Consider the following 24,597-nt stretch of genomic DNA (forward strand, 5'->3'; position numbering starts at 1 on the left):
ATCTCTGGCCATCTGGAACTCTTTATAGAACCAATACATTCACAACCAGTGTTTCATAGGATTACATATGCTAATATTCTTGCTTTGTAGACAGGGTTAGCCTTATGTCCATACCCTCCTTGCGCTCTCCTTTGCCCATGAGGAAGTCCTCTGTGTAGGGTGTCATGTCGAGGCGCAGGGGAAAGGAGAAGTGCGTGTTGACCTTCTCCTTCATCATAGTCACCATGTTGAAGGTGTAACGCATGGTGTTGAAGCTCAGAATGCGCGGAAGCTTCTTGAAACATGCCCTGAAATGAACGCAACGAAATGAACGCAACGTCAACGTGTGATCAACAAAATCTGATCCATTCATTTCCAACCACACAAGAGTCCAGCAGAACTTAGAGCCGTTCTGGAAGACTGTTGCCTAACTGAAAGAAGATACTGTAAAAGATAAAGAACAATATGTGTATTAAGTTGTAATTGATTGAAGTTTGATATATTAAAGGAATGTCAATAATAATCTGCAGTCCATTTGAATCTGCACTGTGCATGGTGGTTGGTACTGTAGGTGGTTACTAGCGATTGCTAGGCCATTAATTAGCTAATAATAAAGCATTCAATTGAAAGTATGTTGTCTATATTCACCGTTTCTCAGCTCGGACCTTCTTGCCACACTGGGAGCAGGTGTACATATTGTCTCCCTCCAAAGTGTCCTTGATGGTTACCTCGTCAAGAGATTCCTGAGGGGATGCAGGTAAGGAATATGATGAACGGGGGGGGGATCTCAACAACACACCACTAACGTGTAGATGAAGTACAGTACATCACTTCTACGTATACAAATTCAAGCTATAAACATGTATGCATATACTGTATAGGGTTTAAACAAAGCTCAATTATAAAGGGCTTTATCAACTAGATGAATCTAGAGTTCAGGCCGCTACACTGCCCTCACACCTACATCCTACTGCTACGCCCATACAGAATGCAGGCGTATAAGAGGCCCCCAGGGACATATCCTACTGCTACGCCCATACAGAATGCAGGCGTATAAGAGGCCCCAGGGACATGGTTTGTTGTGTCTTACATCAGTGCATTTTTGCAAAAATAGCTGATCTGACCGGCGACACATTGTGAAATGTTTTGGAAAGCAGAGCGTTTAAGTGGTTAAAGGGGAAAACCACCCATTTTCAACATTTTACTATGTCATTAATATACCTTAGAGCTGTTGTGTGGAAATAATAAAAAAGTCCCCCCATTCTGTGTTTCCTAGAACTGTAATTATGAAAAAAAAATCACACCCGTGTGAACTGAGTGGTGTAAGGTCTTATATAGACTGATCAGCTGTGGTCTGACGTAATGAAATCACACCCGTGTGAACTGAGTGGTGTAAGGTCTTATATAGACTGATCAGCTGTGGTCTGACGTAATATCTGACGTAATGAAATCACACCCGTGTGAACTGGGTGACCATAGCAACCATGCTCATTTTTTGGTACGAACAGACAGACAGACAAACTAACAAAGCCAGTTGTAGGAGTGGCTTACACCACTCAAAAATCTTTTTTTCAGACCTCTAGTTCTAGGAAACACAGAATGGGGGAACTTTTTTATTATTTCCACACAACAGCTCTAAGGTACATTAATGACATAGTAAAATGTTGAAAATGAGAGGAATGCCCCTTTAACATGCTATTATCCTGTTGGATTATTCTTTTTATTTCGTCTTGCTAGTCCATGAATGAAAAATGTACAAATGACTCACATAGATGTTCTTCATGTCAGCCACCTGACATCTGACTGTGTAGAACTCCTCAGCTGTCTGACTCACGTGGTCACAGTCCTGGAGGAGAAGCAGAATGTTATTCAAAATGTCTGAAATTGTCTTTCTGAAAAACGTATGTTCCTATATCAGTGGTGCTTAAACCTTTTCATGTCAAGGACCCTCAAATCATTGACATGAAAAGGTTTGAGCACCACATTTGAGTCAAATGTATATGTATTTGGCCATATATATATATATATATATATATATATATATATATATATTTTTTTTTAATTATTATTATTAATATTTTTTCTCCAAATATTTGCACAGCCAAAGTATAAAATAATGGTCAAAGTGGTTAAAATGTAAAATGACACGGATTCTGTCCCGGTTTTAATGGGATAACAAACCTCCCAACACACTGACACACAGCAACCTTTCACTCCTCCGACATAGAGCTGTATTCTTACCAGAGAGACAACGTTGTTGGTGATGACGCCTCCAAAGAGAGTCTTCACTGTATTTTTCTAACAGGAGAGAAAAAGCAGAATACTGTATTAAGATTTTTCTTTCCTTTTATATAAAAGAATATGGTTGCTTTCATCGCACAATTGTGAGGAAGCCAAATAAAAACCAAAGCCTTTTGACGGCCCATCGCGGTCCCGCCGCTAGTCACGTTAGAATTAATCATACCTCCCGTTGTTGTCGATCGCCTCGGGGGTGTTTTTGCTACATCTAGCTACTTCAAGCTACTTCCAAAATGGCGGAGCAACCTTGAAATAGGTCCTGAAGAAACAAATCGCTGGGCGTCCTGATTTAATGGTTACAAATACCCCCGGGCGTTCTCCTTTAACACCTATTGAGTAATGTTTTAAAAATAATTTATGCATTTGAATTCCAGTTGAGAGGTGTGTGTTTGTGTGTGTGTGTACCAGGTCCTGTGACATCTCCTCTATCTTGGTGATGAGGTCGGTGAAGAACTCGGTCATGTCTTTCTGTTCTCCAGTGTTCAGAGGCTGTTTATCCATGGTGTAAGTCTTACAGAAAGGACGGGGGTTGTAGGCCTTCCTTTCACTCTCCTAATCATACAAAGGGAGGCATACAAAAGGTTCAAATACACTTTATATTTACAGCTCAAATTACTTTGACAAATTAACCAGGAGTTAGTGAATAGTTGCGTATTGATAAACCATGACGCCATTAACCATAATTCTACGACGGCCATTGTGCAATTATGTCACCCTCCGGGTAGAAAACGAGTTTGACATATCAGCAAAATGGCCACTTTAGGATTATGGTTAACTGAATGCGTTTCTTAATGTATATTTCTTAATTTTCCCACATACCATCAGATAGGTAAACATCTTTTGGAGTTCCAACAGAGTGGTCTTATGTTTGATCTCCTCAGCATACTACAAATATAAAAGACATTACATGAGAATTTATGCTGTGTAGTTTTAATAATCTGGGCAGGAGTGTTTACATTACCCGGCCATGCATTTCTGCATGGACAGGTAAACAAACAAACACTGGATGGACGGGTAAACAAACAGTGACTGACCTTTGCTGTGAACACGGCTTGGCGGGCCTCAGGGATCATGTAGAGTTGTTGGATGGTGGAGGCCAAGTAGCAGGTGGCACCCAGGTTGGTCAGCCCCACAAAGCGACACTCAGCTCGGACATCGTCATGGGGCCAGTAGTCCCACTTGTATGGGGCATGAGAGGCTGATGGACAACAACACAGACGGTAACGTAGATTTTAATTTCTGTTAACTTAGCTATGAGTTATTGTTTCTGGTTTTGATAAGGTAGTTTGTGGTAGGATTGCTTCTTTAACCCATTACAACTGGGAAAGCATCTGTGTAATTGTATCAAGCTCACAGCGCATCACTTCGTGATGCAAGCTTGTACATCTGAAAATCTTGAAAGTCCGAGAACTACTGATTTAGAAGGCATTTGTATAAATCGGCCTCAGGACTTTTAACAATTGGTTAAAATGCCAAAGATGTAGAAGACCCAGGAAAATGTAGTAAAGGTTATCCATTTTGTCAGCGGTTGGTAAGCTTGACGCCTCCATCAAGAAACTAAGTCAACTCTAAAATAAATAATCGGGCTCATAAAATGTGGTGAAAAGGTCAGCTAGCCAAAGCCGTTTTTGTGAGCTTTCTACTCACAAATATACAGTAGTTGGACTTGGACCAGGTCTGGCCTTTGAGTGCAAAGGTTATCTACAGTTAGCCGAAAGTCCTCTAGTCCTCCTCACCTTGCATATGCTGTGACATGACCCAGTTATGGAGCAGACGGTAGTTCTCCACAGAGCCCTTCACGGTCTCCACCAGCAGGTCGTAGGCGGCGGCCCGGGCGGCGTGGGACTTGCACTTGGGCTGCGCACGGTCAGCGAGGCTGGGCAGCAGGAAGAGCAGGTTGTGGACGTCTCGCAGGAACTCCTGCCCCTCGCGGGAGAACTTGAAGGGGGGTTTGTGTTTGAGGACGCTGGTGGCCAGACGGAGGAGACCCGTCAGTCCGTCGTCCTCGATTGTTCCGTCCTGTTGGTCCAGGATCTCACGGCTGGGGAGGAGAGGAAGGTCAAGGGTCACTTATGATGGCTTTTTTTTTTTTTTACAATTTTGAAAAACATTTTTGAATAGTTAAATAGCCAATCTACAGCAACACGTTGTGAGCTTGTAGATTGTAACTATTCAAAAATGTTTTTCAAAATAGTAAAAAAAAGGCAAAGTAGTATAATAATAATAATAGCTTGAATTTATATAGCGCCTTTCATGAACCCAAGGACGCTTTACAAAATGTACCAACAACAATGCCATAAGCCTGAGAGAATAAGTGTCTTTTCAAGGCAGCCTTAAAAGAGTCCAGAGTTGGAGCATGGCGAATCTCTATTGGGAGAGAGTTCCACAGGGTGGGGGCTGCCACACTGAATGCTGTCCCCGAAGGTTCGCTTGACTGCCTTGGGGACAGAGAGGAGGTCCAAGTTTGTGGAGCACAGGTTCCGTGTCACAGGAGGTTTATGGAGGAGGCCTGAGAGGTACTGTGGAGCCAGGGCGTTTTGACATTTGTAGGTGAGAAGGAGGAGTTTATAATTGATACAGAACTTGACAGGTAGCCAGTGCAGTTGTTTAATTGTGGGGGTGATGTGCTGCCAAGGCTTGGTGCGGGTGAGAACTCTGGCAGCTAAGTTTTGGACATACTGCAGCCTGTCCAGGTACTTGTTTGGGATTCCAAACAGGATTTAGGAATAAGGGGTTTAGCATGGACTAAAATAGAGCCCTAAGGGCCCTATTTTCTAGATTGAACATTAAACATTATTGTTAGATTAAAACAATCTAACAATAATGTATTCTGCCGATACTCAGAAATAAAAGGTTGTTCTTACCTCCTTATACAGTCTGCGAGGTGTCTGGCCAAAGCATCTAGGTCCAACAGGGTGGTCTACAGAGAATTAATGTCAGCATGAGAGACAGAGAGACACCAGCTCTGTAATAACATTTGACCATTGAAGATGAATAGCCATTACCAACGTTACGCTACTATTAAAATCTGAAGGTCCCACCTGGCTGGCATCTTTAACATGGATGTTGTCTATGAGTTTACACAGCAACCAGAAGTACTCCTTACACCCAGTCCTCAACATGGGCTCTTCTTCAAAATCCTCCACCTGTGCAGACACAGACAAACACAGACCTAATGACAGTTTCCTGGTAGACAAGAGTAAAACAATTAACAGCCGTAACGACCAAACGCATCATTTTTAACTGTGACTGCCTATTTTCTCACTCACTTTGTCCAGTTTATGCAAACTACTGTTTCTCACACCATTAGTTCAGAGAAAATGTCGTGTGGAGTGAGTGGAGTTATGAAGCTATGCCAAAATTTTACCAGATCACTGACCTTAAGCTGTTAAAGTCCAACATGCAGATTTTGTAACCCATTTTTTCACCAGTTATGGTGTCAATAGTACCACAAACAGTCTAAGTCCAAATTTCATTCTGACCCGTCCACGAAAAGGCCTCGTTGTCCTGACCCCTTATCCATCATTTATACCTTATGGATAAATAGTGTGGACTTAGACTGTTTTTCGTCTGTGGCATTCAATTATCTAATGTAATCCTGGGCGCTACACTTCCTCTGCCAAACTGGGGAGGCAGCGGACTGTCCTCATGCTTCCTTTTATGCATGAGGAGTCCAAGCTGCTTCTTTTCACCTGACGGGGAGTTTTTCCGGCCGGACGTAGTGTGTGGAAGGAACACGTTATTCCGACCAGTTCCTTTCCCCTCCATCAGGCGCCCCGGCTGGCCAGGGGGAGGTAGTTTAGGGACCAGGATTACTGCATGTTTTTGTGAGGGTACCTGCCCTAGGGGACACGGGGAGAACATGCAAACTCCACACAGAAACGCCCAACCCCGCCTCGGGTATGGGCACTGATGACGCGGAGGAGAGAACACGCCCCCAGCGGGAATCAAACCCAGGACCTTCTAGCTGTGAGGCGACAGCACTACAGACTGTGCCACCGTGACCATATATTGTATCATTCATTGAGCAAAAGAAAGTGTAACTGTCTGAACATTCTCAGAATTGTTTGTCATCCGGTTTGAGAAATTTCGGCTGATTTTAAAATTGCGATGTCAAGACGGAGAGCAGAAGGATTCAGAAGGTTCCCACTCCTCCTGGCATCACATCGAAGTGTCCTTGAGCAAGACAGTAGCGACTTTAAGCAACGACGGCTACGCCAGTCGGATACGGCAACCGGAAATGGACCAGTGCTCGATACATAAACCTGCTCTCCGTCGCAGCCCTTTCCACTACGGCAGAAGCTACACTTACACATAGTGTCTACAACGCCATGTCATAACCATGTTTATTGAAATTATAGCTGTCATACATTTACACCGATTGCTCCATCACCTCTCTTTGTGTGTTGGCATGCTCTGAATGAAGAAATAACACTAATACCATGTCATATTAACCATGTTTATTAAAACGGTTTTAGAATAACACAGATTGCTCCAGCACATTCCTCTTTCCACTGCTGATCATGTCCAGCGCATGTAAGAATTAAGCAATATCGGCAAGTTAGCTGACGCGCGACGGGGTGTTTATGTTTGACACATGCTGCATAGATGCGTCACCATGGGAACCAATGTCGCCGTCGCAGACGGCTGTTTGCTTAACGATTTTGACAGCGTCATAGCCGCCGTACTTCCGCATAGCGTCGCCGTCCTGAAACAGTCGTTGCTTAAAGTCCCTAGTGATGAGGAGGTTGGTACCCTCTGCTGTCGGTGTTTGAATGGACCACACATTGTAAATGCGTTTAACTGAGGACTTGTATAATAAGGCCTTGTGTGTGTGCGTCTCCTACCCGCAGTGGTTTGAGGGCCTGTGCGTCGGGCAGGAACTTCAGCAGTGTAGAGGCAGCAAGGAGCAGGAAGGAGCGGTTGATGGACTCTCCTCCCTCCAGGCCCGACAGGGAGAGCTTGTAGAGGCCGTTACAGGCCTCATGTCTCACTGCAGGCTGTCAACACAAACACACATTACCAATTCTTTTTTTAAATAATTTTTATCCCATGATTTTGCAACCCAGTGTCAATTATCTAATGTAATCCTGGGAGCTACACTTCCTCTGGGGGGGGGGGGGGGCAGTGGACTGACCTCATGCTTCCTTCTATGCATGACGAACTCATAACCGTTTCTAAACAGCAATGGTAATGTTCTAGTCGCTAGATGGCCGACCATTGTCGAGTTCTCCAGACACATATCCCATAACACATTTATAAGCTTTTATGTCTAATTTTCACATTAGACGATTATGCAGTAATTGTGTTGTGTTTAATCACAATTATTTGAGATAATTATTATTTTTTGTCATAATCATCGATCGTTTCCATGTTGAAAAATGTTCATACATAAATAGCTGATCTACATGCTTACGTTAAGCGTTGTAAGCTCATAGATCAGCTGTTTACGCAATTCTTGTCATATCTACCCTGTGCAATATTTGATTATGAAGCCTAAACGGCAAACAGAAAACACAATAAAGTAAAAATATTGTGTGACAATAAATAGTCAACTTAAATTTGTAATGGTGAGAGCCCTAGGATTCAGGTTAAAAAGGCAACAGCCAACGGTCCCTACTAGTTCTCACCTCAGGCACCAGCAGGGTAAGTTTCTTCAACCAGTCGTGGAGGTGGTCGCTGTCAGCCAGACTGGACTTGACCATGGAACAGCAGTGGGCCCAGCTCACCAACAACCACATGGAGTAGTGGGTCACTGTGGGTCAGAATACACTTTATATGAATGGTACTGTTCAAAACAGAGAGACAGAGTGACTGACAACAAAACAATGACGAAGCAGACTTGAAACTAATAAATATTATTTAAAATAATTGTTACGAAAGTTTACAAAACTTAAATAATTCTTACCTTCATGTCGAGATCTGTGGTCTGATTGAGCCTTCAGAACTCTGTAGAAGAGAAATGGTTGGCTGTATTGAGAAAATGATCTAACAATACAGTATACTATAATATAAGTATATAAATAGTTGGTCATACATAGTGCAAGATAAAATAATGAATAGTGTAAGTCAACAACATGCATAGGATCATACTTCTCTTACCTGTGTGCTAGGTTATCATAGGATCATACTTCTCTTACCTGTGTGCTAGGTTATCATAGGTGTAAGCCACGTTGATCAACCGCTGGATCAGGTTGGTGCCTTGGACCAAGCTGAGGAAAACCTAGGAATTAAATGACAGAGTTATGAGCTCTATTCTTTTTAATTAACCACCTTACTTTGTTGACTTTTTTTTACCCTATACACAAACTCTCCTTGACAAAAAAGCCTAATCTACAAACAAAAAACAAAAAAGATGACGCCTCCCTCCTCCTGTTCGGCACCAAAATGACTCCCATCCCCCTTACCTCGGTGAGACGGGGGATGTGGAGGCCCTTGCCGTGTTCCCCCGCAGCCTTGCGGGACTTGCTGGGCCAGGCTCGCTTGCGCTGGCTGTCGGTCAGGCCGGACCAGGAGAAGACGTCGTGGTAGGCCAGGTCCAGGTCCGCAGGGTCCACCGCAAACTGACAGATGAGCTTCAGCAGACACGCCAGACAGTCCAGCAGCCACTGAGGGGAGACATCGCCACATCACAAATATGATTCATTCACAGTTAGGCTTGGCAGGTTAACTTCACTACCATTTAGATTTCCCTGCCCTACAGCCACACCGTCTTAGAACAGGATTTGTCTGTGTGTCTGTCCCTTCGAGAGAAGACCAATCATAGCTCAAGCTGTTTTGGTGTCATGTGATCAGTGACGTATGGGTGATGTACTCTTTGGCCCGCCCTCAAGGTAGCCTCAGACTAAGAAATTCATTTCCAGCGGAAACAGCACGGCTTGAATATAAAATGTACTCTCGTTAGAGCATTTTCAGCCATTTGAGTTATATTATATACAAGTATAGTTTGTAATGGAATCTTTAAAAAGAAATATATATAACCATCTACTAAGATGTACTTGCACATCGATAATTAATTCCTTATGACATATGGAAGTAGGAAACCCGTCTATGATACAAATACCCTTAGTTGGACTGGTAACGTGATGCCGTTTCTAAACAAACGTGATAACATAACGTTTCTAAATTAAGAGCGACAGAACAAAGTGACTAAAATTGGGCTATTTTTGAAAAAGGGTTTGAAACAATATAATGGCATGACCAAAACTGTGACGCCAGGTTTAAAGTGGTTAAGACAATCCCTCACCACTGTCCAGGACTCCTGGTCCTTCGGTTCCAGGATGCCCGAGTTGAAGATCTCCAACAGTAACTGCAGCCCTCCAGACGACACAAACTGGACAAAATGGGGAGAAGTGGGTGACTTTCACAAGGACTCGACTACACACTAGGTCAAAGCTTCTCACTGGGGAAAGGTAGTAGCTGGATGGAACATTCAGCAGTTCATGGATGCTGTGATCGATGACACGTTTGTTCTGTTTGACATATTCACAGCGATATTATCCAAACATTGAATAGCTAAAGTACTGTCTGGGTTGAAAATGGTGATATATTTTTTGACACCGACCAAAGTCCTTGAAAGTGAATGATGTGCTTAATACATTTTATTTATGAGTTAGTTGACGGTTATACCTTGCAGCTCCATGTATTCTTGCTGTTCTCGATCTGGTCCTCACTGGAGTCATCAGAGTCTGGGTATAGGTCACTGTAACTCCCCTGGACAGAGAAACAATTCATACTTCACTGTTTGTACTGTACACACAGTTCACAGTGGGTAGGGACCCATTTGTGGTCGCGGGTCGAATTATGTGGGTCGCGTGGTTAATGAATAAAATCTGAAAATCTGAACATTTTCTTAAATATAACAAAATCACACTCGTGTGAAGTGAGAGATGTTGATATTCTCATCCATGTGAAAAATGTATTACAAGATGTATATTGAGATAGCAAAATGACATCTTACCATAATTTACCCTAAACAAACATTAAAGTCCATAGACTTGGTAGGCACAAATTACATAGTAATTTACTCTAAACTAAACAAATATTAAGGTCTATAGACTTGGCTGGCACAAATTACATCCTAATTAACCCTAAACAAACCTGTCCATAGACTTAAGCTGGGACGGGACATTTATAATTAGGCTCTAAACAAACATTAAAAGTACATAGACTGGCCTATGACGTAATTTCTGCTATTTTCACTAGTTTGGGTCCCAGGCAACGTCAAATTTCTCTTGGGTCTTGAGCTAAAAGGTTTGGAAACCACTGGTGTGCAGTGTGCCGTTGCTGCGGACAACCCTAAACCAACCCAAACTGACCAACAGAGTAAATGTTCATGTTTATTAGTATGTGTGTAGAGGTACTATGCCCCGTCGACAAAACAAACATTAACAACCAGCTATAATAACTATGTGAGAAGAAGGATCCTAATGGATGGTACGAGTGGTCTCTCTCACCGTGGACTCTCGGTGGATACGGCGGTTGGGTTTCCCCAGTGCCTCTATGATCTCCAGGGCATACAGCAGCTTGTGAGGACTCTTTATCCTCAGCAGGTCTTTCCAACACAGACCCTCACCGCTCTAAACACAGCAGATGAATAACAGGTCATCTAGTTGTCGGTCATGCGCAGAAAGATGGAGCCACGGATGGACTTTAATAAATAACGTGCATCTGCTATGCGGAGAGTGCATCGATCTTGATGGTGCAATATCTTGATTGATGGTGCTTTTTTGTGGCCGGGAGTCTCGGGACACAGAGGTGCTATGCTACAACAGTAGCATAGCAATACTTAATTCTACACTCTACTATGTGGGTGAAACATACATTTTGAGGCTTCAGTTCAATTTGTGTTTGCGGTCCTGTGAAGCTGTTATTTTTGAAAATGTGTGAATATGTGTGCAAATCTTCACAGTGAATGTTTTAACAATATTTGCTTCTGGGGGGTCCCTGGAACAAAATATTTTCAGATGGGGGTCTGCAGCCACATACAGATCATTCTGGAGGTCCTTGACATGAAAATGTTTGAGCACCAATGTTAAGTTTTTCAGAAACCTGCCGGGGTTTAGAAGACATTTAGTAGAATCTGGTCTCAGGTCTTAATGGGTTAAAATAACAGTCGTCTCATTGAAGCTACAGCAGTCAATTGATGGTTGCAGAGGACAGGTGACTGACCATGTCATCGGAGATGTTCTGGAAGGCCTGCAGCATGTTGGGACAGGTGGGCAGGATCATGAGCAGCTCCCACACCCGACGAGACAGGTTCTCTGCATGAAGGTGCAGCTCCTCGCACCGTGCACTCTGCATACACACACACACACACACACACACACACACACACACACACACACACACACACACACACACACACACACACACACACACACACACACACACACACACACACACACACACACACACACACACACACACACACACACACACACACACACACACACACACACACACACACACACACACACACACACACACACACACCATTAAATAATCTGGCAATTTGGTAAAGCTGTATCCTTGCGTGTGGAAAACTAATTTAACTGCATGAGAGAACAAGTCTGACAGCAGCGTGATATACAAAGACTGATGTGAGAATGATGGACGAATTGGAGAGAAATGATATGGAGCATGGCATGTGTAATTGTGTTGAGTGCTTTTCTTGTGGGAGAGTAGGAAAACACCTTGCATAGAAGAGATCATCAAGCAGATGGAGGCGTACAAGAAACCTTGATGGCCTCGTTCACCATTTCTACCCCCCCCCACCGCCCACCCACACAAACTGTACACCCACCTCAGTGCTCTCTAGGGCTCTCTCTGCGTTGGGGTTGGGGGGTTTGAAGCAGGCCAGCATCTCCAGCAGGTCGAAGAGGGTGGTGAGGTGTGGTTCCTGGAGTAGCAGGAGCATGGGGATGTGCTCTTTCTGGGGCGGAGGAAGGCACGAGGCTGGCAGCTGGACGCCTTCCCCCTTCCGTTCCCTCCGAGGGGCTCCCAGAGACACAAACACCATCTGGGGAAGAGCCAGGAGGAGACAGAAAGGAGTTCAGTTGGGTTGAGGATAATTGAAGAGAATATCCATTTGCCCACACGATGTGGCAGATATGAAACCATGCTACCCTGCAGTCACCTGCATGTCTTTGAAACCCAGCTCATGCAGTGTCTTCTCATCATAGTCTGTTGTCAGCTCATGGCCAGAGGAGATCATTCTGACTGGTCCCATCAAACCACCAGCTGAAAAGACATCACCACATCAATCAATCAGGTTATCAACAGTCAGCCGCGGTGCAAAATAAAAAAACTTGTGTTCTCCATTTTCATGGCTTTTGTCTTTGGGTGAACAAGGACTAAGCAGTCACCTGGGAAGTCTGCAGGCTGCCGGCTGCTCTGTCCGAACTCCTGGAGCTGGGCCTGCTGGCTCATCTGCTCCTTCTGCAGGTTCTCGTACCAGTGGGTGACCTCGGCACGGAGGTCTGCCACCTGGTCGCTGGGGTACATCTCGATGGTCATCTACAAACAATGGAAATGTATGTGAGTGGGAAAAAGGTAGATGAGAGAGCAGGTGGAAACATTGGCATTGTGTAGGATTTCTTTTTTTAAATTATATATTCTCAAAAATATGAGATTATATATAATATCTATATTCACAGCGATATCATATATATATATTATCTCATATAATAACAGGGCACATCCCTTGTTACTTTTGATATTTTCATATACTGTACATTATTTTGATCATATTAATAGCTCTGGACTGGAATCTGATTCTGTGACAGAATCAAGAGCCCACATGTCCATCACGACTGTACCTTATCGGGAAGACCTGCGGGCTGGCAGACAATCCTGAGGGGCAGGGACTGCTTGTCACTCAGAGCCTTCAGGTGGCTGCTGATGCCCGTGCCCTCGATCTGCCACTGCCGCAGGTGGTACGCGAACCTGGCACAGGAGAGTGGGAGAACAGGATGAGAGGCAATACTTTAGCACACCCTGGAACTTTTATGTCTTTAGTATCATAGTTTTGTGCAGTGACATACATACTCATCTTTGGTCTGTGTGCGTGTGTATACCTGCGTCGGAAGGCCTCCAGGTGAGTTTTGAGCATGAGCAGTCCCCTCTCGATGCTGATGAGGCTGGTGTGAGAGTCTTTCTCCAGGTTGGCTGATGCCATCAAGAGACTCTCCATACACTTCCTGATGAACTCCTGTTCCTTCTCCAGACCAGTCTTGCCAGCTATGGAGCAGCAGTTGCGATATATAGTTTAACTCTAGTTCAGGGCTGGGTCAAAAATGACATGACATTTGGCAGACCGGCCCACCACAAGCGGCAAGCAGATACTCTACCGCCCCCGCTCTGTCAAGGCACACACAAACAAGCCAAAATACAACCACTGTTATACCCGTGACAGTACAGTTCTATGATCGCAGGCTTCACCCTTCAATAGTTCTGTGTGTTTAACTAGCTATAGAGCCCAGTTAAAGGGCAAAATTGAAAAGTGACGTATGTATATACATTGTACACACAGATGACGTGTGTGGGCATGCACTTGCCCGTTGTTGTCTGTGTGTAAAATGTATATATCAATCTATTTTGAGAGATTTACAGTAATTCTAGCCAAGGGCACTGCTGCTTCCCAGCGCTGCACAATTTCAATGGTATAAATGATGTTAGGTTTCACTTTCACATTATGTAATTGTGAAACTTTACAATTGATTCAAACATCTTATTTGGTCAGCTGTTGCCCTAGTCTCCTTACCATTACACAGAGGTTAACACTCACTTTAACACAGCACATCCCATCTATCTCCATCCATTAGGCTCACAGCAGCCATTAAATACTATTTGGCCCAGATACAGCAATACAATAATCTTTCCACCAGCAACCATCAATTATTATGATTGATAATGATTACAATAGTGATTACCATATTCATCAAAGTAATTGGGATTAACATTTTAGTCATAATTGTGCAGCCCCTACTGCTTACTAACATGTTCCTAGGGGAGCTAGGGGTATTAAAGCACCCACCAGATGGTGTATGACATATTTGATTTACTAGTGGTAAAACTGTGTCAGAACAGATAAAGGAGTTGTAATTGCGAGCAACTCTTGGTTTAAGAATATAAAATTGCATGTACAGAAAGTGTTCCCATGTTTGTGCTTTCACATAAATTGATTCAAGCATGTTCTCAATCTGCAATACGGCCCGAGCATACTGACCATTAATGTAGTAGGAGTTGATGTACTGGATGGCCGCGCGGCTGATGTCAGCTGACTGGGCCCTCAGGGCGATACCCCACAATTGGTCCATCCCGCACAGCTGGGGACAGACAGACAGACAACCAGGGTGCTTAGATGGAAGAACTCACAGGGATAACCGGGCACTAGCCAGCAGTGCTGTGTACAGTATAGTAACTAAGCACGATATGACAGAAGCGTGATTAATACTTGGTTGTGCTTCGTGTTACACACCGAAGAAAGCCAATCTAGATCGGCTATCTTTGGTGTGTAACACAGGCTCGCAACTCGAAAAAGTATAAACCAGGGTACGGAAAGACAAAGCACAAGACAGCAAAATGACTGGTAATTGTATTATTACTACCATCATTACCACTTGTGTTCCTGTACTGCAGACAAGAAAGTTGCGTGTACTGTTTGACTACGAGTAACGGATGATAGTTACCTCACAGTTGGAGGCACTGTCGAGGGTGCTGGTTGCCAGGCGGGCCAGGTTACACAGATGCTGGAAGAGGTTGAGACCCGTCATGCTGATGGTTTCTGGCTTCAACTGTGGCATCTGAGAACACACACACACACACACACACACATTGGTGAGGATATGATTGGTCTGTTTTTCTGTCTCTCTCCCACACAAAGTGCCTGCAGGGTTTTCGAGGCACACAATGTGATAATGAAATTCCACTTTTCCTGAGATTATTCTGTTCTATATAACTTATGATACATTGCATACATTATGGATTTGTCAATGCTCAGCTGTATTTTGGAGAGGGGTGAACAAGTAATTGTTCCCCAACCCATCAGAAATGTCTAGGGCTTTAAGGTTTTCAGTGTGCGTGTGTGTGTCTGTCCATGTGCTGACCTTTTCCAGAAAGAGGTGCTTGTATGTCTCCATGCCCATAGCGTGCTGGTCCTTACTGCGGACCTGATTGAGGAACCAGTGGAGGGCATCGTCATAACATTCAGCGTCCTCCACCAGACAGTGCCACAAGATGTCCACCTGCTCCAGACTCAGCCCTGAGAGACCAACAGCACAGGACACGTCAAACAGGGAGCACACAGCAGGAGTACATACACGTTAGCTGGCTTTTACTTCCACTCCGTTTTTGGAATCACAGGTGTGCTCTTGAATTATTCATTATATAATTAAGTTAACTGATCAACTGATCTAATAAAATTATACTTGATAATGAACATTCATCCATCCATCCATCTTCAACCGCTTATCCGTAGTCGGGTCGCGGGGGCAACAGCTCCACCAGAGTGTTCCAGACTTCCCTCTCCAGAGCAACATTAGTGACTTCCTCCTGGGGGATCCCGAGACGATCCAAGGCCAGTGAGTCGATGTGTTTCCTCCAACTGTGCCTTGGTCTGCCCCGGGGTCTCCTCCCAGTGGGACGTGCCTCAAGGACCTCCCTAGGGAGACGCCCGAGAGGCATCCTAACCAGATGCCCGAACCACCTAAGCTGGCTCCTTTCCAGGCGACCATTCATTAACCACACTAACCATGCAGTCCCTATTGTGGGCACATTTGAAGAAGAAAAAAATCTTTGAAATGTTTTTAATTTTCAATGCGACCTGCTATTTTCGCTATTTGTCCTATGTAGATGTTATGTGGTTAACCAATGAATGTAATTTCCACAATTATGTAATTTCAGCAATACGCTTGGCGTCATTGCCGAAGATCTTTAACACTGAGCAAGCATTTCTGGTCAAAACAAGCTTTATTCCACGGCGATAGCCGACGCTGTGATCGCCACGGTAGTCCTTTCTGATCGTCCAGCAGGAGACCAGAAGTGATATGCGACAACATACACACTAATTAGACAGCATAACATCCGGTCGCGGATTTTTGGCTCTTCAATATGGGTTGAACGGGGAAAAATGCTGGCGTGAATTGTATCGAACTTATTAATAAATCCTGGCGACCAAACGGTTAAGAGTTAGGCATAAGGTCTCCATTGATATCAGGGTTGGCTAACTGTGATTTGTATAGGTTCAAACGTAGTTTGACAGGTGAGAAATATGATGAGTCCTAGTGTTACAACTTGGCCAGAATGAATCAAACCAGCTGAATACAGCATCATCCTTTTGTGTGACACTGAATGGTTCCCAGTGTTCCCCGGCCTGGCTCACTAAGTAAGCGCAGTGTCCCTGAGTCATTGTTCTAGGGTAAAGTTTCTCAGGTTGCTTTCTCTCTTTCAACATTATCTGACCACCGTTGAACAGGAGATGAACAAAGTATTCTTCACAAAAAATATTTTTTTTTATTAATCTCCAAGTTGACTAAAATCTCTACACAACACAGAGGAAGCCAACCATTATTCTTTGAAAAAGAAATCCTTAACCATACATTTTATGGTTTTTAGATTTTATTGGAGGATGTGAATCTTACTGAAGTGATCAGGGGAGCCCAAGGTGGAGAAGACACAGGTGAGGAACTGTAGACGGACTTGGACCTCCGCGCTGTGGCCGTACCTGTAATGAAGGACAACAAGTACACACAGGACATTCAACGACTGTAGAGTTAGGAAAATACCAACAGGGTCAGGGGCCTTTCACACCCCATTCCGGAGAGGCGCGCATTCAACACCACATTCATAAGACAGGGGAAATTTGGTGAAATTAAATGGATGTGTGCAGTCATCACTAATAACTCACCACGCCACCTACTATCACAGCTTCATAATGTTTCACAGAGGAGGCACATACTGTATGTAAATGTATGTAAACAGGGATTTTCATTCAGGGACTGAGGGTCGTTTGCACCAAGAAAGATTAAGCCTTAATCTGGTTTAAATCAAGGTTCATCTATTAATCCAGTTGCACCAAACTTTAAACCTAGTTTTCACTAATCCGGTTTAGTTTTAAACCATCCTTTTAATCTTGGTTTTGTTTTTTTAATCTTGGTTTTAATTTTCACAGTAAACCTGGATTAATGTCAATCCTGTTGCACCACTACTTTAAACTTTGATTTAAGTATCAATAAGGGATAATTTAAACATTATATTACATTATATACAAATATGAATGAAATAGTAACGCTAATGATGCTCACGACTGCTGCTGTTTATTTACAGCGCAAAACCAAGATGGCGGACACACAACAAAGTTTAATCCATGAATTAATCACAGTTTAAAGTTTTAATCACAGTTTAATGGATTTTAATCACAGGTTAAGGATTTAATCACAGATCTGTTAAGCAATGCTTAAAATTAAGTGGTGCAACACAACTCGAATTAAAATTAATCCTTGATCAACAAATCCTTGATTAACACTAAACTAAGCTTTATTTAATCTTTCTTGGTGCAAACGACCCTTAGATTAGATTTTCATCTGATTCTTTGAAACAATAAATTGGTAGAAACTATCTGATATGCTGTTTTATGTATTATTTATTTAGAGAAATGTTATCGTGTAAAAAGACAGGAAGCTGAGGTAAACAGGGGGGAAAACATGCAACACTCCAGTCTCAATCGAACATTGAAAAATCTGGTAAGCAAACGATGTAAACCGTTTAAAAAACAAGACCTCTGAAAGTGTGTTTTTATCTGCCGTATAGAAGGGCTGACTCACAGTGCAAACTTATGCCTCTGCTCCCTGACCTCCTGGATGTAGTGGAGCAAGTTCTCAAAGAACAACTTCATCATGTGGAGCTCCTTCTCAGCCCACCTGAGACAACACCAAACACAAACAATGTTCGGTCAAATACATACATCGACTGACACCCCCCCCCCCCCCCCCCCCGCACAAGAAACATCACATTGAAATGTTTACGTTTATTTATGTTTTCATTCATTTTCATTTCTTTAAACTTAACCTTCATGTAACCAGGTTACATGAAGGTTAAAGGAGCATTCAGTGATTTGAGTGATTTGGAAAACCACCCAGTCCGCCCCGGTAACAAAATGAGCACATGCACGCTCTACAGTGGGGGGAAGTGCAACAGGCCAACAGCATGTGCACCCACCCGCCCCCACTTGATCATGATTGGAGGAAGGCCCCTCTCCTCCTGATTGGATGAAGGCTTTGCCACCCGCCACCAAAACTGAAACTAGGGTTTTTTGACCCCAGGGGCTCACTGGGGACAGGGAGGAACTCCTTATATGGTCAGCACACTCTATAGTAGGGAGATTTATCCAGAAAAAAATAAAAAATAAGTGATATTTAGATTAAGTCAAATCACTGAATATACCTTTAAGTGTCAAACCAGCGTAGAAAAAGGTTTATATACCATGTAGATGAGTGATATATCAGCATTTATCATTCTGACAGTGCATGACATGTCACACCAGGTGAAGATTTTACTTTTTTATTTTTTGGCGTGTTCTAGCCTAGGTGGTGCCAAAATCAGTTATAAGCATTTTTCAAACTGCTCAAAATTGCGGAATATCTGAGGGCGGAGCTTACTGGTCAAAGTGACAGATGTGTTCCCCATGAGTCAAGGAACGATGAGTCAAAAAAAATTACATCATCTTGTCCCTAACACAAACATTAAATGCCATTAACAATAAAGATAATTCAATGTTTGTTTTGACACAGTTTGTTTTACATCACCATTACATCACCCAATGTAATACAAAGTTTGTATTTTCAATTGAGTGGTATAGTGCCACCATTAGGCCAATGTTCATGGGCTTCGCATCCTCACCGTTTGGCATGGCCCTCTACCATATTGTCAAGTTTCGTGAAAACCAACTGCATGGTCCAGCCAGAACTGCTATTTTTGGCGGAAAAAGAAGAAAAATCCGGACAAATACAATAAGGTCTTATCGCCCAGCATCATTTGGAACCATTAATCAGTACGCCCAGCGATTTGCAGCTTCAGAGCCCATTTCAAGGTGACACAAGGCCATCTAGGTTGTGCTAGTATATAATAGCATGTAGCCAAAAGACCCCCCGAGCAGAGTAGCGACACGCTTTGATCTCACCGCAAAGCGGGTGCCTATGGGCTATAGTTCCAAACATTGCTCCTATGGCTGGAACTATTATAGATAGAATGATAGAATGAGCACTTCCGCATTCCATTGTTACAATGGGAGTCAACGCTAGTGTCGCCACTCTCTTACTATATTACTCTGCCCCCGAAAGGATCGACAGCCACCGGACATATGATGCATCTATCCATCCATCTTTTGATTAATCTCCGTCCTGGGCGATGGGCGTAATTATTTAATATGGCGGAGACCTCCGTCTAGGTCGATAAGAGTGTTAATAAAGAAAGCGTTCTTGTACATTAATTGCTTCAAAGAAATCCTCTCATAAGTTGTAGAACTTTCACACAACACTTTGGACTGGCCGTATTGAATAAATTAATATAAATATTATACATTACAAAAACTAACGTATAATTGTATATGTATTTATTTATCTGAAGGCTTTCATTAAGACTTTTTCCAAATCTAGGTAACAAAGATGAACTTGTCTCCTTTTCTGTACAAAGCTAAGAATACATGCATGTCAACAGAGCGTATTTGTCTTTGCTTAATTTGTTTATTTAGATGGGACACTGCATATTAATGAATACATATCAATGTAATGTAAATTCACCAGATTGAGCAAATATGCTAATTTACATCTGCAGTGCTCACAAAAACACATGAAAACATTACTGTACATTACACAAGGAAAACAGAGCATAATGCATAAATCAAGAACAGAGGTACGAAACTGGTACAACAGAGATACGAAACGCGTACAAACGGTGTAAAGTATACCCGTCACATATTTGTCACTTACATGGTGATCCAGTGGGTGTCATAACTGGAGCCAAACTGTTGAAAAGTGCCAAAAAGCTTGGGTAGAAGCCGTAATGAAACGACCACAGACCTGACAGAGAGATACAACAGGTGAATTGTTTAACATTTTTACAGTATGTGAGATTAAAAGAGTGTGATTTATCTACAATGTAGAATCACACTCTATCTACAATCTACAATGTAGATAAATCCCGACCCACGGTTTGAGAGACAGTAATGTAGATTCTACATGACTGTTTCTCAAACGGGACACATTTGTGGGACAATTCTTATGGGTCACAACTAACAACGAATTATTTTTCTACATTTAAAATATATATAATATATTTAAAAAACAAATGTTTTAATATATATTTTTTAATTAACTATATATAAATGTTAAAAACAAACAAACGCATCTAAGAAATTCCATAACAAAAAAATAATAATTAAGTAGTGAAAATAAGTAGTGAAAATAGTACACAACGCGGTATGTGCATCGTGCTCTTGTAAAGATCTGCAATTTTTTTGTTTGGGTCCCGCTTAAACGTCTCGAGCTGTAAAGTTTGGGAACCACTGAATTCTTCCCTGCATATCTCGAGAACCAGTCTAGTAATAAATATTAGATATGTTTGCATTTGTCAAATCTTTCAACATCTGTCAGAACATCCATATCATCACTGTCAGGCATGAAACCTTGCATCTCCCCATTTCATCTCAATAGTTAATTTTTTAATGTTTTGTCAGAACATATTTTATCATTTGATTTATGACAGTATCACACAAAAGTAGTCAAAATAGCCAATTCCCAAGCTCACAACACATCATGTTGTTAAGGACATGCCCAAAATAGGGAAGACAGGTTCTGTCTGTGGTCTCTAAATATATATATAACCAATGAAAAGCATTAACAAGAGCTTGTGACTAAATAACTACATTGGATCCATTGGAAGACAGATTATTGCTATTTGTATTTTTATTTCAGAAAAGTTACAATTTTGGACATACAAGGTTTCTGTCAGACATCGACAATGTTATGTTCCCCAGTGACAGACTTACCGGTGATGGGCCAGGTTGTCAAGGCAACCCTCGATGAAGCGCATGCGGATCTGTCTGTCAGTGAACCAGCAGACCAGGGAACACAGCAGCTTCTCCGCTTCATTTATCAAACCCTCAGACAGGTGGATCTGAGGACACAAAGTCAAAGTTACACTGTGAAACCTACCACCATAACTAAAAGCTTTATGTTTTAGGGATTTATATGGCACCATTATCCATTTTTGTTGCTCAACAAAAAAATAGATGTGGTCGCCCTGGCAGAACCCAGTGACTATAGCCAGGAGAAACACTGAGCTATGCATGAAACTATAATATAGAAAATAAAGGGATTTGTACCGCATCCTCATCTTGTACCAGGTCCCACAGCAGAGTGTTGCCCTTCTTACAGACATTATCCAGGTTGATGTCTGTGACAGCGTGGCCGCTGGAATACTGGTGCTTATGGACGGCCGGTCCTACAGGAGAGGTGGCGGTCAGAGAGAGAGAGAGAGAGAGAGAGAGAGAGAGAGAGAGAGAGAGAGAGAGAGAGAGAGAGACTCGACTATTAGCTCTCTGATGGAGCAGAACGTTGCCTCCCTGTGAGATCAACTTCAAAGACCATCTCTGCATGTGGTCTTTGGAGAAGGTGAAGGTCAAAAAATAAAGAAAATATAGTATAGTCGTTGTAATCGATGAAAACATTTGCAACCTGACCCAGTTGCCAGTTTCCTGGATACCAAAATAAAATGTTCAACTGTTAGCTTAGTGAGAAAAAACAAAGCTATGAGAAATGATCCACAATTGTGTTCGGATACAGTCGACTAACATTTATTTTGGCAGGCTTTGAATGTTGTTGCAATGCCTGATTTGTACACCGACTACTCAAACTAGCCAATCTAGATGCTCACAACACGTCACAGAGGCTTGTAGATTGCCATTTTCAGAGCATGACATTCACGAGCAGCCAAGCATAAAAGTTCTAGTTCTACTGGATCTCTTCCCCACTAGTCCCTCCTTCCTCACATTTTAGACGAAATTGTCAATATAGTTAGTTAGTTTTTATGTGTTTTTTGTCAGTGATAAAAGGTAGTCGACAAAGTTAACATTGGGATACAGACAGTAGTATATTGAGCAGCAAGTGTTTAATTGCAAACCTTGCACCAGGTGTTCATGGTAGATGGAAGCTAGGTTGGGGAGGTGCTGCTGTAGATGGGAGCTGAGCTCAGCATGGGAGTTGATCTGGACCAGTTCCTCCTCACAGCCCGACTCCTCGCCGTCAAAGTCAGCCATGTTCTTCTCTGACTTGGCGCTGACCTGGGAGCTGCTGCAGCTCACATCATCAGCACTGAGCATGTCCTCCACCATGTGACTGGAGAGATGAAAAAAAAAAACATTACATATTTGTAGTATATATGCATAGACCATATTCACACAGCGCCCATCTTGCCATTAATTTAATGAAATGCCACTATACGTCTATGGTTGCCACTCTGCTTTTTTCAATGCAAAATGCCAACATGGCCACGCTGTATGGTCCATTAAGAGCACAGAATTCACAGCACAAGAGGAAAGGGCCCTGGATGGAGTCTACACAAGAATGCTACGAATGGCACTAGGTGTCACATGGACGGACCACACCAGAAATGTGGTCCTCTACAGGGATCTACCATGGCTCACAGAGAAACTCAGAGAGAGGAGGATGAGGCTGGCAGGGCACTGTGTCAGGCACCCGGAACTAGGGGCAAGTAAACTGACACTATGAGCCCTTTTCAGTTATTTTTTCCCGCCTAATATTGAACCAGTTCAGAGCGTTTCCACTGAACATGAATTGGATCAGAACCCTAAAAGTTGGAACCAAAAAATGACTGGCGGTTCTGTGAAAGCACCAAGGTTCCAAGAATCTAGAACGGACCCAGTTCTAGAACCAAAGTTATTTTGGTGGAAAAGGGGCCTATGGGAGCCAACCCAGGGCATAGCCTACGTAGAAGCCCTGTGGCATGAGCTGCACGACAACGCTTAGATAACAACACTGTAGAGCTTAAGACCCTGTTGTTAGATACAGTAGGCAGGCGTGGAGGGCAGCGATTCAGGAGTCTCAAGTTTGTGTTGGCTAGACCGCACTCTCGCATTGCATTGCGATTTAAGGGCTACTGAAAACATCAATCATTTGGGGAGATGTGAGCCATCCTTACCCATCATGGTGATGATGGTGGTGGTGATGATGGTGGTGATGGTGCTGGGGACCGATGAAACGGCGACAGTTGAACAGTTCGGTGCCAATTGCGTCCCCTAGGAAATCTCCGGGTCGGGGCAGACAAGGAGGCTCCTGGGGCCCTTGAACCATCGGTGAAGGTCCCCCCATCTCTGGCGGCTGCTGCTGCTGCTGAGGCTCTCTCTCCTGCCCCTCGGGCCGGGCCGCCGCCGCCGCAGAGCAGGCATCCAACATCCTCATGCGGCCCTCTAAGGACGTGGAGGCCGGCGTCAGCATGGCGGCGGCCGTGTCGGGACTGAAGGGGAGCACCTTGGGTTTGGGTCCACCGCCTCCTTCCCCCCCGCCGCCGGGTCCCACCTTCAGGCCCGGCCCGTCGCCCAGCGCCTCCCCGGCCTTCCTCTTCCTCACCTCCCCAGGCTGCTGCTGCTGCTCCCGGGTCTCCTTCTGCTGCTGCTGGCTAGTAGGGCTGTCACGATTATGTGAAATTTTACTTCATTCATTCAAATTAATGCGATTAACGATTTCATTGTGTGGCTTTTAATTGCACAGGGGGCAGATATAAAATACAAATTGTTAGAAAAAAATTAAATACACAAAGAAAAGACTGACAATGACCGATTCCATCAATCAAAATAAATAATGTACAGAATTATGGCCAAAATATTTAATATTTAAATATGAGTGCCGTGATATTTTTCCACACATTAAGACATGATCATCAGGTATTATTATTTTTGCGACCGCAGGTCGCATTTTCTATGAAATTGTGCATTTCCCGTCAGTTTAGTCACCCCCATGCCTCGTGACATCATCAGGGATGGAGATGATATTGATGTCATCAATATTAAGCCCATATATGGAGATCCCCGATGTCATCAATATTGGCCAGCAACTCTACATCTGACCTCAAAGCCAAAGCGCCAGCGCTCACCCAGCAGTCTGCTGTCACCCAGGCAGATGCGTGCACGCGACCTCGCCCTTTAGGGCGAGGTCACTCTCTACTGGTTATGTAGGAATTTTCTTTTCAAAAAAGTATACAGTATTTGTTAAAATGTTGTTTTTATGTGGACACCCCCACCAGTAT

The 24,597-nt window shown here is 43.3% G+C and overlaps 1 protein-coding gene across 4 annotated transcripts in view; it reads right to left on the bottom strand.

Annotated features, from left to right (window-relative positions):
- Positions 1-24,597, bottom strand: part of usp34 (ubiquitin specific peptidase 34) — an 81,541-nt gene that overhangs the window by 27,137 nt on the left and 29,807 nt on the right. For 2 of the 4 annotated variants that reach the window (XM_079499221.1, XM_079499219.1), the window contains exons 15-49: positions 23,494-23,979; positions 22,456-22,670; positions 21,659-21,777; positions 21,323-21,450; positions 20,265-20,354; positions 19,177-19,245; positions 18,102-18,197; positions 16,920-17,002; positions 15,387-15,541; positions 14,970-15,083; positions 14,507-14,606; positions 13,356-13,518; positions 13,098-13,224; positions 12,645-12,795; positions 12,416-12,519; positions 12,083-12,298; positions 11,449-11,574; positions 10,734-10,856; positions 9,907-9,990; positions 9,524-9,610; positions 8,685-8,885; positions 8,418-8,500; positions 8,186-8,226; positions 7,908-8,032; positions 7,125-7,277; positions 5,319-5,423; positions 5,142-5,197; positions 4,014-4,318; positions 3,312-3,475; positions 3,097-3,162; positions 2,683-2,829; positions 2,221-2,277; positions 1,748-1,825; positions 628-722; positions 115-287 (exon numbers count right to left, since the gene is read on the bottom strand). In XM_079499221.1, coding sequence (XP_079355347.1) covers positions 115-287; positions 628-722; positions 1,748-1,825; positions 2,221-2,277; positions 2,683-2,829; positions 3,097-3,162; positions 3,312-3,475; positions 4,014-4,318; positions 5,142-5,197; positions 5,319-5,423; positions 7,125-7,277; positions 7,908-8,032; positions 8,186-8,226; positions 8,418-8,500; positions 8,685-8,885; positions 9,524-9,610; positions 9,907-9,990; positions 10,734-10,856; positions 11,449-11,574; positions 12,083-12,298; positions 12,416-12,519; positions 12,645-12,795; positions 13,098-13,224; positions 13,356-13,518; positions 14,507-14,606; positions 14,970-15,083; positions 15,387-15,541; positions 16,920-17,002; positions 18,102-18,197; positions 19,177-19,245; positions 20,265-20,354; positions 21,323-21,450; positions 21,659-21,777; positions 22,456-22,670; positions 23,494-23,979 — 4,685 coding nt within the window. The remainder of the gene's footprint in view (positions 1-114; positions 288-627; positions 723-1,747; positions 1,826-2,220; positions 2,278-2,682; positions 2,830-3,096; positions 3,163-3,311; positions 3,476-4,013; positions 4,319-5,141; positions 5,198-5,318; positions 5,424-7,124; positions 7,278-7,907; positions 8,033-8,185; positions 8,227-8,417; positions 8,501-8,684; positions 8,886-9,523; positions 9,611-9,906; positions 9,991-10,733; positions 10,857-11,448; positions 11,575-12,082; positions 12,299-12,415; positions 12,520-12,644; positions 12,796-13,097; positions 13,225-13,355; positions 13,519-14,506; positions 14,607-14,969; positions 15,084-15,386; positions 15,542-16,919; positions 17,003-18,101; positions 18,198-19,176; positions 19,246-20,264; positions 20,355-21,322; positions 21,451-21,658; positions 21,778-22,455; positions 22,671-23,493; positions 23,980-24,597) is intronic. The other 2 variants (XM_079499220.1, XM_079499222.1) reach the window with 2 other exon arrangements.

Source organism: Electrona antarctica, assembly GCF_951216825.1.
Source record: "Electrona antarctica genome assembly, chromosome: 4".
Classification (NCBI taxonomy): Eukaryota; Metazoa; Chordata; class Actinopteri; order Myctophiformes; family Myctophidae; genus Electrona; species Electrona antarctica.